Here is a 19,739-nt window from a genome sequence, read left to right as displayed (position 1 = left end):
GTATTGTTTGCGAAATAAGTCCATTAGTCAAGTAACAATTAAAACTTGTTAAAATTGACATGTTTCACAATTCCTGCAAAACGATGTCAGACAATTGATTTCACACGTTTTTGTAACAAATGTGAAAATCATTTATATTACTACTAGTGAAACAAATTCAAAACACCTGAAAGGGTAAGAGATTTACTTCGATTTTTTACCCTGCTGTACAATAAATTCGTTTGGCCAGTTAAATTTCCGGTTTCCCCTTACTGTTGTGAAACTTATTAAACAATACATTTGTTGCACATTATACAAGCAAAGTGCGTTAAGAGTTAAAAATATAATACAAGACCAATGTTCGCTCCTTGGGTTTTACACCGATTTTATGAATCGGTGTACGCGAGAAACCACACGAAATTGTTGTTTTGGAATGAAGTAGCAACTCTTGGATTTCTTTGGGGTGACACGAACATAAATAAGTTGAAACGCACAAAGCACATTTTCCGAAGAATGTCGATTTTCGTATGAATTGGTCTGAAGATTTTCTAAATACTTGTTACAACATTACAATTACAATGACAAACCACGTGAGCTGAAAATCTCAATTGATAAATCATAGATTTGTGGAAAATATTTCAGACGGAATGAGAATAAAAGAATCATCTTTTCGAATAAAAAAAACTAAAGTCTTCTAGACATGAGTGATCCGTTCGTGAACTTTAAAAAAACTAGTTCTTGAAGAATGAGTGAACAGAGGTTTTTTTTAATGAACTATAGCTCTCTATACTTTTCGAAAGATATGGAAGAGATCGAATTCTATAGTAGAGTATATTGATTTCCTTTTCTCAATAGAAAGATCACCTACCGCCGTTTTGCTTGCGAAAAAAAGTCCACTAGCTAAATAACAATACACAGAAAGAAAAAATGAAACTTACACGACATGTAAACCGATAGGACTATGAAATAGACATCAGTTGAAACGGAAATCTGATTTAAAACCACGATTAATGTATAATTACATTAAAATTCACTTAGTTTTTCATTGAACAAGACTGTATATTTACAAACCGCTTCGTTTTGTTATGTAAGTTTCCATTCAATTCCCTGCTCCAAAAATGTGCATGAAAATAAATGTAAAATCACAAAATATTTTTATCTGTGTATGGAAGATATTTCGAAACGGCCACACAGCAAAAAATTATGAAATTTACAGGTGACGCAAATCCACATATAACTTATTTCATAAGGACGTAATTCGTAAAAAAAACTGAGTTTTACAAGAATGATTTCAATTTGTGTCAAACACACCCCATTTTCCAACAGACGTGTAATTTTACACGTTTCAGCACTCAAAAGTATGTCTTCATGCATTAACTATGTGTCAGATGATATGGTGATTGTGGAACATCTATCGGTGAATGTTTTCGATGTAAGAAAATTTGTTTATAGGACAGATATATAAACATGATCGACTTTATGATGAATTTCGAGAAAAAGCACGGATTCATCTATTATGCCTTTCTTGAATTTCAAATAATGAGCTTTTTTTGGAAATTTTTCTCGGGTGTTTCAATGTCAATATCTTGGATATATTTTACAACTATAACGAATTGCCAAAACCTCTATAATCGTAATAAAACAAAAAACATCATGAGTAAGTGTCAGAAATTGTGCCCAGATAGCCAGAAAATCGTTAGAGAGAAAATCGTCGACCGGATTCTACTATATTTCGTTGGAAATATTTCCGTGGCTTTGCCCGTTGTCTGGTTTCATTGAACTGGCCTCAAAAAACCGTAGGTAGGTAGAGAGGTACATACGGAATGAAAACCGGAGGACTTTGCTGAAGTCCGTACCCATACAGGTCGGAGCCAAGAGTTGTGCACATACACTCACAACGTTTTGTGTCATGGCTTTCCGAATGTTTCTCCGTTTCGTATGCTGTTTCCTTCCCTAGTACCAGCAAACAACCAAATGATATTTTACTGGACGGGTGTTTCGAAGGCGAACCCTGTAGAAATATGTCGGAATACAACAAAAAAAAATAACACCCTATGGAAGAGAGAACGAACGATGAAGGGTCGCAGCAAATGCGAACGACGCGGGGCCCGGTGCGGTTGATACTGCAGATGGAACCGAACCGAACGAGTGAGTCAGTATACCTTCCTTCGAAATGTGCTTGCCTTATGCTTATGCTATAATGCTGCTATATATATACACACACATTTTGCCGCTGTTCATCCCGGTCGGTACCCTGTGAGTCTGATGACTGGTTGGTCTTGGTCTTTCCACCGTACCCGGTTTCGTCGTTGGCGTTGATGTTGATATTGTTATTGCTGGATTCACATTTTGTTGGTGCCTTCACTTCTCTGGCTAAAGCTGGAACTTAAATTGCTTCGAAGACCCCTCGGTGGCGACGGTGGTGCTGATGCTTTTGCTGCTGTTGTACTGTTCGGAGTTTGAGACTAACTTTTGTGAATTCATTCGAGTGGCACTGTGGATGTGAAGTTGGTCAAAATTGGTCATCATTGTTTTTTGCTAACGAATTTGGTTGATTAGACCGAGTTCATATTTCCAAAATATCTTTCTCACATTAAACACACAAACAAACAAAAATAAAATTTTAAAAACATCAAAGTTTTACACGCTGCTAGAGTGTGTACACAATTTCGTGGCATTTTTTGACCGACTCATTCTCTAGCACCAGTGTGCCGGGCCCAACGACGGACTTATCGTAGCTAAATCTTGTGAGCCATAGCACCGGCAGGCGAAGGCGAATTGCTGCTGAAACCAGAGCGCACTGGTCGGTTGGCGGTGGTACGTGGTGGTGGGAGGCTTGATTATGATGATGATGATGGAAGAAAGAAGTAAGATGGAGCAGCAGTACCACCGCATTCCGTGTGAATGAGCAAGACAGACGCAGTGTACTATAGCTGCTGCTCAATCACCAGCACAGGAAAAAAAAATGAAAAGAAAGTGTACAACACTGTGCCTTCGAGTCGGTGCTCCGTGCAGCGAGCGATGTGCCCGGTGCTCTGAGCTTCGCTAAAGCAGCACCAAAGCACACCAGAACCACTCGAGATCACCGTGTGCTTGATGTGCTCTGTGTAGCCTCCCCAACCAACTCGACTTCGAACGAACCGAGTTTGAATTGGGGTTGGACTGCGAAATGGGTGGCGCTGGGGAATGGAGAGCTATTACGGCCAAAGCCAAAAGCTCGTTTACGTTGAAGAGCCGAGAAACGGTGCCGCTGGATGCGAGAGTTCTCTGATGATGTCGGCGCACAGGGTCTCCACGTCTTATGGAGACGCTCTGTAACGACGGGCTACAGAGTCAAATTTTTGAAAATTAAAATCGATTCCACAAGCAAATGGGGTCCCGTTCGAGTGTCAAAACTTGTGTTGATTCGGGTTTTCAGGACATGCAGGTTTTTTTTTTTAATTTTAAACATTCAGTACGGGTCATTTGAAATATTTATGAAGAAATTTAAAAAAAAAAAAGACAAAGTGCCTAGCCTACTGAAAGACCCTGTAGTGCACAGTATATCCATTCGGGCCAGCAGCGGTACCGAATAGGTGCCAGCGCACACCAAACAGTTGCGGCACTGGTTGTCGTCTATAAGGAGAGCGAGCCAAGGTTTTCATCGTCGTCAACAAACGCGCGGCCCCGTCTTTGTGCTGTAGCGGACGACGCCGTCACCGTCGCAGCGGTGCTGTGTTCGATCGTTTCAGCATTATTGTTATCATGGCAAATGCCAGTGTCTTCCGTTTGCCGTCCCGGACCCGGTCGGGCCACTTCCACGCTGTCGCTTCAATCGTCCTACACAGATGGATAATGGTGACGATCGGTGGCACGGTACCGTGGAATCGCCAGCAAGTGGGAGTCGAGCTTCGATGTTGTATTTAGAGCTGATGGGGTCGGCTACAGCGTCCGGAAACCTGCCGACCTGCCATCCCACTTTCCCAGTGTGTTGCGGTATAGCCACAAGGAGATACGGCCAAGGAAAAGTTCAAATGGTGAAAAGATAGAAAAATGAGCAAAAGTTTTTCCTTCCCTTTTCGCCTGACTATTGGGATGAGTCCAGAACGGGATTTTTTTCACAGCAGGATCTCTGCCAAACGACATAATCGCGTATCGCACGGTGAACATCTATCTGTTATCGGCGACATTATGACAATAATTAGAGAAACGGAAAGCTGTCGAAAAATTACTCACGATCCCTATCGATCAGCGCACTTTAACCATGTTTTCATGAGAAAACAAAATATGTACGATAAACCGCAATATCCCTATTGAAATATATTTAACCTAATCCATTTCGATAGGGGAAAACTTATTAACACTATGAACTAAATTTGAACATGCTTAATTTAGAATGTTTGTCCAAAACAACTACTATTGATTTTATGAAAAAAAAGCTCCCTACAGATCATTCAAAACAATTATCTGAATATGGTTTTTGATTGAACATGCAATGTCTCCAATGTTTTTGTGGACTCATCACCTAGCATCATTTTCGTTTAATTAAATAAAACATTGCACACATTTTTAGTACGGAAAACCATTTGTTTCGCACAAATGGTGACAACAATTATTCTTATAGCTGGTTTTTTAAGGATAAATGATATTTTTTGCGCACTTTTAAGCTCTTTGAATTTCTTATCGAAATGTCTCGAGAACAATTACTATCAGGAAATAGATCACTACAAGCAAACTTATTACTTTTAATCTGTAAGATCAAATTCTAGTGTTCAAATGACATATTTCATTTAGAATTGGAACTTTATTAAATGTGTGTAAATTAGTTTACTTGTAACTTCTTCGTTTTTGAAAAGGCAGGTGTTGGTTTTAAGTATAAATTTAAAAAAAATATTCACATAAAATGAAAAATCCGATTTCCGACAACTTCGGCATAATTTTTATACAATTTACAGTTCCCGAATTACGACTTGAATTGAAAGATACAAAAAAATCAAATATTCGTAATTCTTTCGCAACGTCTGCCTGTAATGTGGAAAAAAATATTTTGTAACGAAACATTTAAAGCTAAAACATGCTATTTTTCAATAGTTAAAATCTGTTGCTTGATGCTTTAGATTATGATACACTAAAATCTTATGCGGGAATACGAACCGTAAGAAATGAAACCGTTTTTTTTTCTCGATAATGTTGTTAATTATTGCTTCTTTTTTTCAATGTGCTTTATCAGAATGCCTAATCCATTTTCGACAACTTCGGTATAATTTTATTACAATTTACAGTTCTCGAATTACAACGGTTTGAATTGAAAGATGCAAAAAATTCATTTGCTTCTATCAAAAATGAGTGTTCGAACAGTTTCAATGTTACAATCTACTTCATGAAAAATATTCGGCTGAACAGGTTATTTTTCAATAGTAAAAATCTGTTGCTTGATGCTTTAGATAATGGTACACTAAAATCTTTATTATGCTAGAATACCAACCGTAAGAAATTAAACCGAATAGGTTTCGAAGTGCGCATAAGAAAAAGCATAACTTCGAATATCCGCGAAAAAACGGAATAATCATGCAAATTCGCCTAAAACCTTACTGTCAAGCACATACAAAATCACGTCAAAAGTTCGCTTCAAAAAATACGAAATCCGTATGAAAATGCATAACGAATTTTGACTCTAGTTATTCTTAAAATTGTACACAGAAAAACTATTTGTATTTCACAGTATTTTTAATTTCTTGTGCGATGCAATTAATAAAAACCTAACTTGTTAAATGACTAAAAATGACTAGAATGTTTCCAATGTAGTGACACAATATTTTTTCGTAATCATTTTAGGTCACATTTGAATAAATTTCACATATACTCGGCCTACAAAGTTCTGCTGTATGAAATTAATGACGTGTATTCAAGCATGCCGTAGTTTCTTTTCACCTCGATGACTGCCCTTAAAGCTAAAACCGAAGATGTAAAAAGTAACATAATAGAATTAATTTAATTTTAAGTTTTGTGTCTATTTCGCTATTCAATTCACTTGAATAAGCTGTAAATGTAATATTTACACACTTTTAGATGTTGCTGTAATTGAATTGTGGCGTTCCTTTGATGTGCATCTATTGAGACACAAATTTACATTATTTTTTTCTTGTGTGTACCATTTATCTGTCAAACAGTCAAGTGTTTCTGTGGATCAATCGATTAATGGACGTTATTGGGGTGCTAATTACACTCGGTTCAAGTCATCAAGCCTATATCATTGAATGTCAAGCTATGTAATTTTCAATCTGCACACTTTTAGTTCAATTGATTTGTCTGAATTAAAACCATCTACTAGCGTATTCAGACAAACTAATACCAATTAAAACTACATGTTGGCTGTAAATTACATGTAAATAAGAAATAAAAACTGTGTCAAAATATCTGACTTGAAAAAAACGGTCTAAGTATTATATGGTACTACATGGAACTAGCTCTGTTTTATTTAAAATAAAACTTTTCGTGGTTTCGAAAATGCCAGAAATTAGTTTGTTTGATTAGCATAAAATGTCTGTGTAATCCATTTGTGCTCTACGTTTATATTTGTTTTCTAAAAATCGTAAAAGGATTAAACGTGCACAGTAAAATATTTGAAAATTTATTATAACGGAATTCATATGGTGACTTAAATAGTGCAGACGAAAATTTGTTATGAAAATAATTTTCCATTAAATGTGATATAAATTTATTTTCACATCATTTGTTTCTTATTCATTTTCTGTGGAGAACAAATGGTTGGAATTATTAAAGATCATTTTCTGTCTACCAACTTTATTTTATGTCATGAGTAATTGAATTTTTCATGTTAATCTCGTAATTTTAACTTTTAGTTAGTGCAATTGCATACCATTTTCCTGTCAGTCAGATATGTGCTTCTTTGGCTCAGTCGATTGTTGTAATCTAATGATGATCGGATCAAGTCCCAGTCGCTACCGGTTCAATTTGTTTTCATTTCATTAAATTTTAAGTTATTGCAGTTGCAGAGTTTTACAGGTTTCATTACAACACTAGAGAAACGGAGACACCCGAGTTTTTGAAGTCACTTTAACAAAAGTGTTGCACATTTTCACACAAATTCAGCTATGATATTGTTTCTAATATATTGCAGTCGCGCTAAATGAGTAGTAAAGTTCGTTTAAAATTCATGTGGTAAATCTTAATATTCATTAAAAACTATAATAATTACAAAATTTCACAAGTTTAGTATAAAAACTGTACCTCCATTATAATGTTTAGGACTTCTCAAGATGTATCTCATCTACCATTATGCGACCACACGGATATAAATCCATTGCCGGTACCATGATTGAGAAATTATGGAAATTATGAAACATTACTTCTCATGAGACCATACCTGTTACTGATGATTTTGTAAGCAAATATCATTAAAATTTTCATGATTTGAATCATTTTACTCATAATATCATTTATAATAGGTATGATCTCATGAGAAGATACGTTTCATGATTTTCATAATTTCTTAATCATGGTACCGGCAACGGATTTTTATCCGTGCATCTTAAAGATTTGATAACACATGAAAGATGTAATTCTTCTCATAAGAAATTCGCTCAATATTCCAAGAAAATTGGAAGGAATTTCATTTAACTTTTCCGTGAATTTCCAATTTTACCAATATACGAATATCTTGTGGTTGAAATCCAAAATATATTATTATGATTTTTTCTATATTTTTCGTCCAAATGTGGTTTCGATTATATCATAATTCGTTGATTGTTAGGTCGGGTAATTTGTAAAATAATGTTGTGGCTCGTCTAATGAAATAAATATTGCTACAGTCATTCTATTTGCAAATTATATATTCGCTTTTTTAGTTTGGGCAATTAAGAATTTACGAATTTGTGAAGTCATGGATCCTATTACGCATCTAGCTTCGGAAGCCTTTCTCGAGCTCAGATTTTTGAAGTTCTCACTTTCAGAACACCTGTTAGTCCGTACTGAGTAAGTCAGTGTTAGAGCAGAAAGTTTTAATGTAGTCATCAGTAAGATTCGCTGAAGTTAATGAAACACTTATCCTTTCCAAGTGTTTAATTGAAATTTTTAACAGCATTCTATTAGCTACAAGCCAACACTTTAAAATATTAAAGTGCTGAATATTTGCATTATATTATTCTGGTTTCTTAAAATTTTCCTCCGAATAAAATAGTTTTTACGTGCGAATTAAGTATAAACCTTTAATCAATGTGACATTTTTCCCAAATAGATCGGAAAACGTATTCCCAGGCAAGAATATCTTCTTTCCAAGGGCTAGAGGAAACATCGGAACAAAAAAAAATAGAGTGAGTCCCTCAGAGACAGTGAGACGAGCTCATGAGGGAAAAAAGCTAGATATGAACAACGTCGCCCGAATTTCGAATTCTACGTAGCCCAAGCACGTTGACTGACTAGTGTACCGTATTTTTATCCGTCGGCCGACACGGCTAAAGTGTGCGGGAGCCGAGCACCGGAGAGACGAAAGAATGATGAGGGTTAGGATTTTCCGCTTTTCCCTGCTGGTCCGCCTGCCGCCTATTCTCAACTGTTGTCGGTCGGTCCGGGTATATTAGAGTCAGGGAGCATTTCGATTTTTTTTTCTCCTTCAGTCAGCCTTTCTCGTTACTTGTCCAAATGCTTCCTCCCCGGTATACACAGTGCGTTCAGTGTTGTGTGGCAGCAGCGTATATTTCCCTTCCCAGCAATCTCGACGGTAGTGGATGGCCTGCCTGATGGCTGGCAACCCAAATGCCGTTCGTCCCCTTTATTATATTTCCCTTGCCTTCTTCACATCATCATATCGGTGCGAAGCACACGGTCTTTGGTCGTCGACGTCGTCATCGGTGTCTTTTTTCGAATGTGCGGCGCGCAGTGCCGTGCTGTGTGGCGTGTCCCAGACTCGTTCGCTTCGGTGAACGGTGCTTCCTCCGATAGGGTTACCAGCTGGCCGGGTCCTTCGAAATGACCTCCGAACGCATTGTTCTGGCCCTCAGAGGTCATGTGGAAGCAAAAACCAAATTTTTGACCCGCAAAACTCGCTGCCAACCCTATTCCGGTGCCTGCCATATCTCAGACGTTTGAAACACTAGAGTGCTATAGAGCACAGCAGAGGAGGAAAAACATTATATGCTTTATTTTATTTGGGTTGCTTCATACGTATTTGTACGTTTGAGAAGCAGTGTGGAATTTTTTCCTTGCACTGCTACTTCTACGACGTAAGCAGCGCCCTCTTTCATAGTGAAAACCTTGCTCGGTCGGATAATGTAGGGAACGAACGAGAAAACGAACATTTTCAAGCACCCCGACCCATCGAAGCAAGTCGTACCGACAGAAGCAAACACACAAGGCTTGCTTTAGTCAGCATAGAGGAGAAAGAGTATTATATTCTGCTGAATGGCGCATAAAAATACGGGCAAAGAAGTTCGAAATATAAAACACTATGCAGAGTCACGGGTCTTCGGTGAACCGGCTAGGCAGATTTGGGGGTTCGAACGTTGTAGGACTTAGGGTTTCAAGTCTCGCAGGAACAGTAGCATTAAAGACTGCGCTATATCTTCTCGGCTGTGGGAGGTTTGGTTGTAGGTGGTGATGATGCTCTGGAGGAAATGATGGAATTGGGAAATATCTCGCCTTGGTTTTAGCACCACCAAGGATGTAGGGAAATACGATTTTTGCGATTTTTTTTTTCGTTGTTGTTGGTTGGGGTTAGAATGCTAAGTCCTTGCCCTCATTTACGAGTGTGCGGGAGGTAAGGGAGCAAAAGAACTTTACGATATATTCCTACGCTGTTGGTGGAACCCGAATCGTAGGAGTGTGTCTGACGTCATCTTTGGTGGTGGTCTTTTCGTCTCATACAATTTGCAAGTAGAAGCGATCTTGAACTTTAGCTCAAATTAACGACCATATTACCTGTCGGTGGACGTCTTGATTTCAGCTCCGTGGAATGCAATTCTTTGAATTGATAAGATTTTTTATTCGTTATTTTTTTTGTGAAGCGTTGTACCTTTTTTACGCGGTAACCGACACTGATAAAACAATGGAATGAGTACTACATGACGACGGCAAGTTGTACGCGACGCGATAAGCCTTAGTTAATCAAACTGCATGCGTCGTTAGTAATTCTTATCAATCGCAAAACTGGACGTATAGCCGTCCAGATTTTCTACCCAATTGCAGATTTCTCTCTATTTGGCTAGGTTTGATCTGTACTGTAGGTAGACCCCGAACATTAATAACAGGTAGATGGAAATTCGTTAATCCCTTAAATCTTTTTTTTTTTCGCAGTCGCTTTTTTTCTCCTTTTTTTGGTGTATCCTTCAAGAGAGAATTATCGGTACATTTGCTATGGCTAGTCCTTCTACCGATAGAATTGAACTTCCGAGAATGGACAACCGAGAATTGGTTTTATTTATTTTTTTGAACGCAAAGAACGAGAAAAAAATTGTTCAGTAAGTCATGTTTATGATTAGAGAAAATTATGCTCACCACCTTATATGCATAATTAGACTAACAAACGTGAAAAATTCGACTAAAATGTGCATGTTTTAAAAAATGCAGTGCTTGTTCAAGTAGCAGAAATAATAAATCCTAGTGATGGAATTTTGTAACACGTGACAGCTTAGATCCATCGCTCCAGAACATGTAATTCAAACGAAAATTATGCAATAGCATCTCATTCCCCGCGAAGTGAATTAACTTCAAACGCAGGAAAAAAACAACAACAAATAGTTTATCGTATTCAGTGAACTGATTTGAATGTTATATCAAATCTGTCATTCTATGGCCACTTCGTAGCGAATGCATAGCCAGTCTTTCTACGAGGAAAGGCAAAATATAAACCGTTAACTATTTTCCCGCTCAATGGTAATAATCTATCCGGCTCTACCTTTTCGTTCGTAGAACCGCGTGAAAATAGTGACCGGCAACACACTGGCTGGCCTCATGGATGAGAGACACCCGTGTACTTTCGACGGGTAGGCGCAGTAATATTATGCCGCCGCCTCCGCCACCGCCACCACCCTCATCTCACCTCATCGGTAAGCTTACGGTGAGAAGGCAAATAGCGCAACTATTTCCAGTGCAGCGAAAGCCCCGATGCAGAAGATGAAAACTATAAGATTATTACCGAACCGTGTCCCTGAACCGCACAAGTTCCGGGAGAAGCTGTTGCTTCTTCCTGCGACCTGTCGAAACCTGTACGGTCCAACAGCAAAACGGTGCTGGATTAAACAGCACTTGACGCATTCTTCATTTTGCTGCATCCCCTCTGTGTAGCAGGGCATAAAATGCAGCTTGCAAAGTTTTATGCCTTTCCTTTCATCATCGTCTTTTCGAAAATTGCGTACACATCTAAATAAAGGAATGTTCTTTAATTTCCTCACTCTGGGAGCTCTCGGAGCGAGTCGCGATTGTGTGCTGTGAGTTGTGTGAGCCGTACAACCAACGCACGATCGATCCGGCTGTGGCGGGGCTCGGGCTTGCTATAAGCAAACCCGAAGAACCTGGCCTTCACAGTGACAAAACCGGTATCTACGCAGACTGGCAGTCGTTTAGCGATCATTCCTCACTATCGAACAGAACACAAGAGCGAGGGAAAAAAGTTCATTAAAAATTCAAGTTTTGCTGCCGGCTCCTTCGCTCCGTAGCGCGCTTGTTACCGCGCTTGGTCCGTTCTGCAAAATACCACCGTGCCCAAGCTAGCAGATCGACTGAAGAAATTATCCCAGCTTGTGCTTCTGACAGGTAGCCAGTTCGTTTTTGACAGGTTTGCTTGCTTACGTGACGAAACGAGCTGCGTTGCGTTGCGCTCTCCACGATCCCAAAGACAAAACGCAATATTTCTGTTTCAACACGACGACGATGACGACGACGCCGTCTGAAGCACGGTGATCCAAGGTGAACCATATATACATTGTTCGGAAGCTTATCCAAATGTTGCACGATCCCAGTTCATTTTCTGCTCGAACAGGAAATGTGAAGGACATTCCAAATATACAGTCTAGTTCGGAAACTACACGCTGGTGGTGCTAGGAGTCACTCATCCTATCGTCTATTATTCGAATACTATCCACTGAATCGCTGTGTTCCGAAGTCTCCGGTTGTCTGTTCATTGCCGCTGCTAATGGCTTTTCGGTTGGCAGTGAAGCAAACTGGAAATATTTGAAACATTTGGGTTATGAAACGGTTATCACATGCCATCGTCGGTACTGGCTTTGGTGCTGTTTCTTTGGGCAGCTGCGATGTGGTTAGCTATTGTTTTTTATAAGAATGGAAAACTAACGAATACAAAGAGTTTCGGAATATTATTAGTAATATTACGAAGGATATTGTTAGAATGCTCTATTTTTTAGCTTCAAAATTGTCATCATGATTCAAACAATTAAACAAAGCTCCAGATAAGAATTTTCGGAAGAAAGAATCCTTAATCGACGCTAAACGCATTTGTTTCAACATACCAAATTACGTGGATGTCCAAAAAAAAAATGTTAAACTGAATATTAAGTGAGAGAGAAAGCTTAGCCAGGGTTTTTTTGTTTTCACCACAGCACGATCTTCCATACTATTCCGCGTCTGTTGTGGGTTTTGTGAGATTATCGGACACTACCGTACAGCTTTGGTGAAGCGCACGCAGTAACCGCGCATCGCGTAATCCACAAAAAAAAGCTTTTCGGTTTTACGCGCCATGGTCATCACCGTGCGACGGCGCACCGAGCAGCAAGCCATGACGATCTGAGTTTCGAGATCTTCTTACTGTACACGCTTCGCCAACTCCCTCGACCCTCGAGGTTCGTTGAATACATGGAGGATGGCTTTTCGGTGCACCCCCGATCAAAGTAATCCTGTTGAAGAAAGCACTACCACGCGTCGAGCGACGTCACCAGGACAGGAGAAAAAAGCTCCTCCAATTTTAATTAGGTTTTTCATCGTCACAGCAAAGTTTTTTTTTCGACATTTCAATAGGACTGTTTACATCCTCGTAAAAGGTAAAACTATGGTAAAATCCTGAACTGTATGAACCTGAGTTCATTTGTGTCGTCATGATGAAAGTCCTAATTCTTAACGTTTCTTGCATATAAACAATCAAATAGAAACCCAAAAACTAATCAATGATGTGATACGTCAACTGTCCAGTTGAATTTGAACAACAACCAGACATTGTTTGCATTCGTTTAGTTCAAAAAGCGTGAAGAACAGTATATCAACCGAATAACAGGTTGTGTGTTGTTTTTCGATTGCTCCAAGAAAAATGAATGCAGAAAAGTGGGGTACAATCATAAAAACCGAACGAAGAGAATATAAATCTTTTATTACTGCGACGACGGTATTTTCATTTTCGCGGTTCGCTCCGCTGCTGAGAGACAACGAGTCAAAACTCGACTAAATATGAAAGGAAGAACAAAGAACTTACCACCACATCATAGAGTCACTGTATCTTCTTGTTCTTGTGCGCCATGGACGTCATTCTCTGCCGGGGGTGGGTCGACGCTTATTGCCGGAGGAGGAAATAGGCAGTCAAGTTTGCACCGTTTTCCGGTTTACTACTTTTTTATCCACCCAACGCACCAAGGAATAAATTCAATGTGATGGAGGTCTTTATGGTGCATTCATTGATCTAAAGATGATGTAAGTCAAGCCTTGTATCAACCTGAACCACATCATAGATTCGATTGCTTAAAATTTAAAATAATTGAGGACCCTGGGAAATTCAAGCGCCTGCAATCAGTTGATCGATTTAATGCTCGATACATTCTATGTGCCGTTCGGTCCATAATATATGTGCATTCTCTCTTTGTTGTCTTGTTACATAACAATTCATATAAATACACGGTGCTGTGAACCACCAAAACCAATGGCCACAGGTCGTGATTGGCAGAGCGGGGATTCAACCGCAGCAGGGCCCATACACATAACCTCTCACGCAATGCGTTTGCAGGATCAGAATGTGGAGAAAAAAGCTTCCAGCAACCACCGCGATGAGATTTTCCGCCCTATTTGATTCATTCCATGAAAAAGCCATCCACCCATTCCTCTGACATTCTATATACTGACTGATACTAAGACGCTCGTCTTCTGTATATGAAGCATGCTACTAGCTTTTGAGCGGGGCTGGTCGGGTAAAAATTCGCTACACGATTGATCAAACAAAACCTTTCCGTTTGCGGGTGAAACTCGTAGCTCCGATCGGCAAAGCACAAGGAAAACTTTGACAGGAAAAAATTTCCGACAAACGTAACCTGATGGTGATGATGAGTTTTTCTCCAACATCATGTAGTTTAATCGACGAATGTTCATAGAGAACGTTGTCCACTTTCCAAAATTTGTTTTCTTAAGAAAATATTTGTTTAGTATCATGCAGTACGTATATAACAGAAATAAATAGAACAGAGGAAAATCCTAAACCCAAGAAAAGAAATAGTACGGTACGACGCACGCACAAACCTTCCGTTACAAAACAAGGCGCCACTTTGTTGCAACTATCATGAATGAAAAATTGTCTTTTTTTTATACTGCTACCAACATGTCTTTTCCCCCGTATACAAACAAGACGGCCCACCTGTGTTTATTTGACGAAGACAATAGGGATTTGCTGTCACTGAGGAGGTACCAGGTACCCACCCGTGCAATACGAAAGCACACTCCCATTCCCCGGTATGGCGGCTGCTACAAGTAGTAGTTATTTTTTTAGACCACTTTACCTCTCGATTGCGGAAAGCTAATGAAAGAAACAACAACAAAAAGGTCAATCACTTGACTGGTTCGAGTACCGTAATTCGATTTTTCATGAATGAAATACTCGTCTCAAATCGTACCGACCGTCGGTGCCGAACAGAAAGCGGCCGCGAGCAAGGGGGAAGGGAAGGACATAGTTGTAAACACAAACCATATGATTTTTATGGTCGTTTATCGCTGCCTTTTAATTTATGTATTATTGTTCGTCATTCAATGAATTCGCTTGTCTCGAGTAGCAGCATGCCACCGGGCTATGGTCGTACTATTCTCTGCTACATTGTGTGTGTATGTGTTTTGTATAGAATGTTTGATTTCCCGCCTTCGGAAGTTGTCCTTTTCTTGCGATTGTTGTTTACATTTGGCATAATCGTCATACATGCGATGATATTATTTTCAGCTGTTTTGCGGTTACACTTTTCCATTTCTTTCCTCTACGCCCAACCATGTATTAACCAACACTGACAATGGGTTTATTTTATCTTTTCTCTTGCAGAAACTCTCAATAATGGGTCTACAAGCGGCAGCAAATAGCAACGGTTGCAATAAACGCAAATACGAAGATATTAGTACATCGGGAAGCAGCGAACATGACAGCAACGACACCTTGAATCAAACTACTAACGGTATCAGTCTGGAGATATCATCCGATGGAGCAAGTGCTGGTAAAAATCCACGTCTGGAAGAAGGCAGCAATGAGAATACCGGAAATGTGTCCTCTCCGAAGATGGCTACCAGCTCGACAAGATCGATTACTCTCAGTAGTATCGGCGGCAGTAGTAACAGTATAACGATAACGACGGTAACATCGGTCATGGTAACTGGAACAGCTTCATCAGTTCAAATTGACAGTCCCCTGATTCTACCACCGACTGTACCAGCGGAAGATAGTATAGCGAAGCTAGAAGCTGTCGCCGTTCCCGGAGAAACGAACTGGAACTGTGATCCCATTGTGGATCCGATTAGTAAACTGCAAGCCGTTGCAGTTCCAGGAGAAGCGTGGGGTTCCGAGAGTACACGGTCTACGCTGGCTACCACTTTGCTAGCGTCCGACGATTTAGATGATGACGATGATGATTTTGAAGACGACTTCGATGATGATGAAACGATACTGCCTAGCTACTCACCGATTCGATATCCATGTTCTCCCGGTCGGGGCAGTTACATGCCAGCCTATCCCAAGCCTGGTTATTTCCCGGAACCGTACCAGAACTGTTCGCGTACTGGCGCCGCAAATAATGGAGCTCAGCAATACGCTAACCGAGGATACGGCTGGAGTCAACATGGATACTACTCACCACCGTACGAGGCCCCATCGTCGCAGCAGACAATTCGATGTGCTGAAAACGGTAAATCATACTTCGAACTAGGCAGTGCTAACTATAGCAACGTTAATCAGTTTGGTGCTCAAGCAAGACATCTCAAACGATGCTGCGATGGTCGCAATATGTCGTGCAATAATAAACAGTGCTACAAAGAACGACGCTTGAAAATGATGAATCTGTCTATGTTCAAGCTTGCCCGGTTTCGTCAAGCATCCGATCAGTCTTTGTATCGGTCGGTACTGATTTGCAATACACTGAAATCGATCGAACGCGAGATAGATCACGAGAACAAGGAATTCAACCATCAGCAACATTTGCACCAACACTCGCATCATTACCATGCACCTCCGCCGCACCATTTGCATCATCCGCACCAACAGCATCCGCCTCCGTCACCTCAGTCCCCGTCAACACCAAATGAGTATGGCAGCGGACCTCTGTACAACAATAACCGAATAGCAGCAAACGAAAAACAGCTGCAACATCCAACTCCTAAGTTTAGTGATATTAGCATTAGCGGCAGCAGTAACTACAGCAGACTCCAAGGCAGCAATACAACGACACAGTCGTCTTCTACTTATGTCAGTAGTACTAACTGTACTACCGATCAACCGCAATCGACGACAATTACTACGCAATTATCACCCTACGACCAACAGCAACCGCAACCGCAGCAGCAACAACCGCAACCGCAACAACAACAACAGCAACACCATGTGGGATCATTGGCTACAACAGTGACTACCACTTCTCCGGCAGCAATGCCCAGTGCCCATCATCATCACCATCATCCGCTGAAAGATCCACAATCAGGTCGGGCAACACCTTTTCCGTCCAACAACAATTCTTCAACCGGCAGCGGCTATCATGACAACGATTCCGGCTTTGGTGATGACGATTGCACCCGCCCAATCAACTGGGGCTCGGTGTTGAGTTTGTCTTCGCAATCAGCACTTGATCCACTGAACAACAACGACCTGTTTGTAACGTCTCCCAGCGTAGCGGTCAGTGTTGTTAACGATAGTAATCACTCCGAGAGTTCGAGGGTTCTAGCGAATAACGATAATTGTGATAGTAGTAGTAGTAGCAGTAGTCTAGTGTTAAGTCAATCCTCATCGTCAGTTTCCTGTCTAGACAACAGCGATTCTGGAACCGTCAATATTAGTAATGTTAACAATAGTGATAGCAGTAGCGAAAGCAATCATCACCACCATCCGATGGATAGTACGAATCCCGCCAGTTCATCTACAAATTCTTCTAGCACGACAACCCTCACCTCCCTGACCACCTTGACCACCAGTAGTAATTGTGACTTGAATCTTACTACTTTAACTAGTTCCCCTTCTCCACTACTTTCGTCCTGCGCATCGGCTATTCAATACCACACCAGCACCACCGGTTCTAGCTGGGATCTTGCATATCTGGATATGGACCTTGGTACCACACACGAGCTGTACGATATGTTTCCCAACTGTTACAAAATAACTTCGTTCAATTCTGACGTCGATATGCTCGGTTTCAAGTCACCTATGCTGGAACCAAGCAAAGTTGTCTGTGATAACGATATGGACTCTTTCACAACCCACATCATGGTTGGGAGTTAGTATTAAACCCTAGCGAGGGTTAACCAACTCTCAACCACCACCCAGTAGAGGTCGGTAGGCGCGCTCGCTCAATACCTGAACCCACCTCCACATGGATTGTTATTTACATCGTTGTCATTATCAAGGTGTCATTCTTTTCCTGCATACGCATAACTGAGCCCGAGAAAGTGCAGTACGAGAGTAGAAGCTAAATCTCAGGTTGTGAAGGCTGTGTTACACTCATTAGTTTTTAAGTTAAGTATCAATCAATTGACACAAACAAAAAACGACAACTTCTTATCTGCTTTCCGGAAAGAACTATGAGTTAGCTTGCCTACCAGTCTTAAAATGGTCTTCAAATCCTAATTTTTTTCGGTCTATCAAGTCGTGTATTTGAGGAATCCCGTTCAAAGAAACAAAAACAACACAAGCGTACAAAACGGCAGAGCTACTAAGCGCTACAAAATCAACACAAACTGCTTCTGTCACTATTGGTTCCTTATTAGGATTAATCAAGCATGAAGTAAAACAAATTAGTTTAAAAAAAACGTGACATAGCAGCGAATGAACATAAACCGAAACAAGGAATTGTACATTAGTTTACTATTACTGAAGCTAGAACACCGGTAGCTGCAGAGTGTACGCCATTCTGAATCCTTGAAGCCATTCTGTTTTTTTCTGAATGGCTCTAAAGTTTCCTCAAATTCTAGAGCCATTTCAAAAATGATTAGGTGGTTTTTACCGTAAAACAAACGTGGAATTGACCACGAGTGCCATATGTGAATTTGTGAGACATCAACATTCTAGAATACTTCCACACATAATGCCGAACGCTCTGCAGCCCAAAATCGATATGGTAGTAGGAGATACCTATTCCACTGAAGTATTGCCACTAGATCCGGAGTCACAATATCAAGCTTTATCTTTATACTAGTCTCACTAGATTGAAATTAGTTTTCACAGACAACCATACCGGTAGATATTAATCTTCGACTGCATTCCAGCTTCCGCTAAGTTACACAATGATTTCAGTACTATACAGTTAAACGCTCTAGTGGCAATACTTGAGGACCGTTATTATGCTCATAGCGAAATACGCTCCCGGAATACTATCAACATAACAACCAAAAATGTCAATTCGAAGCAACCGCTGTTCTCGATCTTTTTGAATGTTAAATTGAACTGTAAAATGAGCTGCTCTTTACATACTAACCTACCCGGAAAAGAAAAGCGAAATTAATTACTACGACCCCTATTTCCACTCACTCGCTAAGTACGCATCTAAAGTACAGGCAAAATACCGGTGAGCGTTTCTAGCAACTATCATGTCTGCGGGCTAATTTTGAGGAAGGGACTACCATCAAACTTGCATTAGAACAAGAAAAAGCAACCTAAATCTAGTCCTCGCCATTCTTTAAAACAAATTTATATTTTTTTCCAATGCCTAATCTTACAATTCGCATATTATTTTGTTTTTAATTGATTTTTTTCTGAGAGAAATAATTTGAAATAAAACAACTATTTGTAAATAATGCAAAATACGAGGATCACAAAACGAGATATACTATTAAAAAAAAGTTTGGATTTTAGAGAGTAAAAAAACATAAGAAAAACCCAAGCATGATGTTAATTGAACAATTAATGAACAAAATATACTATAAGAGATTATATATCTAATCCACTGATTGTATTTATTGCGGTAAATAAACGAGTAAAGAAATAGGATGAAAACAAACAATTAGCGACCCCCCGTTGGTCGGATAAAAACAACATTGAAAACAATTGCCGAGAACTTGTTGCATCATACTGTAAAATTTACTCGGCAATGTAAAGAAATAGACATGTAAATGAAGTTCATTTTTCCAGATGTAAACGAATGGGATGAATCGTTTAGAGTTATATTTGAAAATAAGAATAATTTATTGAATTTATTATATATGTACATGTAAATATGGGAAACGAAAAAAACTATAATTAAAACTGAAAGAAATAAACAAAATTCAAAAATATCTACCAGTTTTTTTTCAAGAAAACAGTACAATATCACAAATTCCTTATAAAAAAAATTGGTTCTTAGATGTCCTATCTGGTTGAGTTCTTGCAGTTTTTCATCTTAAAA

General features: G+C 39.7%; 1 protein-coding gene across 1 annotated transcript in view; it reads left to right on the top strand.

Moving 5' to 3' along the window:
• The window catches only part of LOC131439123 (uncharacterized), a 51,652-nt gene extending 32,051 nt beyond the window's left edge, over window positions 1-19,601 (top strand). Inside the window, exon 2 of the mRNA XM_058609764.1 lies at window positions 15,209-19,601. Coding sequence (XP_058465747.1) covers window positions 15,221-17,641 — 2,421 coding nt within the window. The 5' untranslated portion in view covers window positions 15,209-15,220 and the 3' untranslated portion in view covers window positions 17,642-19,601. The remainder of the gene's footprint in view (window positions 1-15,208) is intronic.
• The last annotated feature ends 138 nt before the right edge of the window (window positions 19,602-19,739 follow it).

This window comes from Malaya genurostris, chromosome 1 (assembly GCF_030247185.1).
Source record: "Malaya genurostris strain Urasoe2022 chromosome 1, Malgen_1.1, whole genome shotgun sequence".
Taxonomy (NCBI): Eukaryota; Metazoa; Arthropoda; class Insecta; order Diptera; family Culicidae; genus Malaya; species Malaya genurostris.
This window is presented reverse-complemented; position numbering and strand designations above follow the sequence as displayed.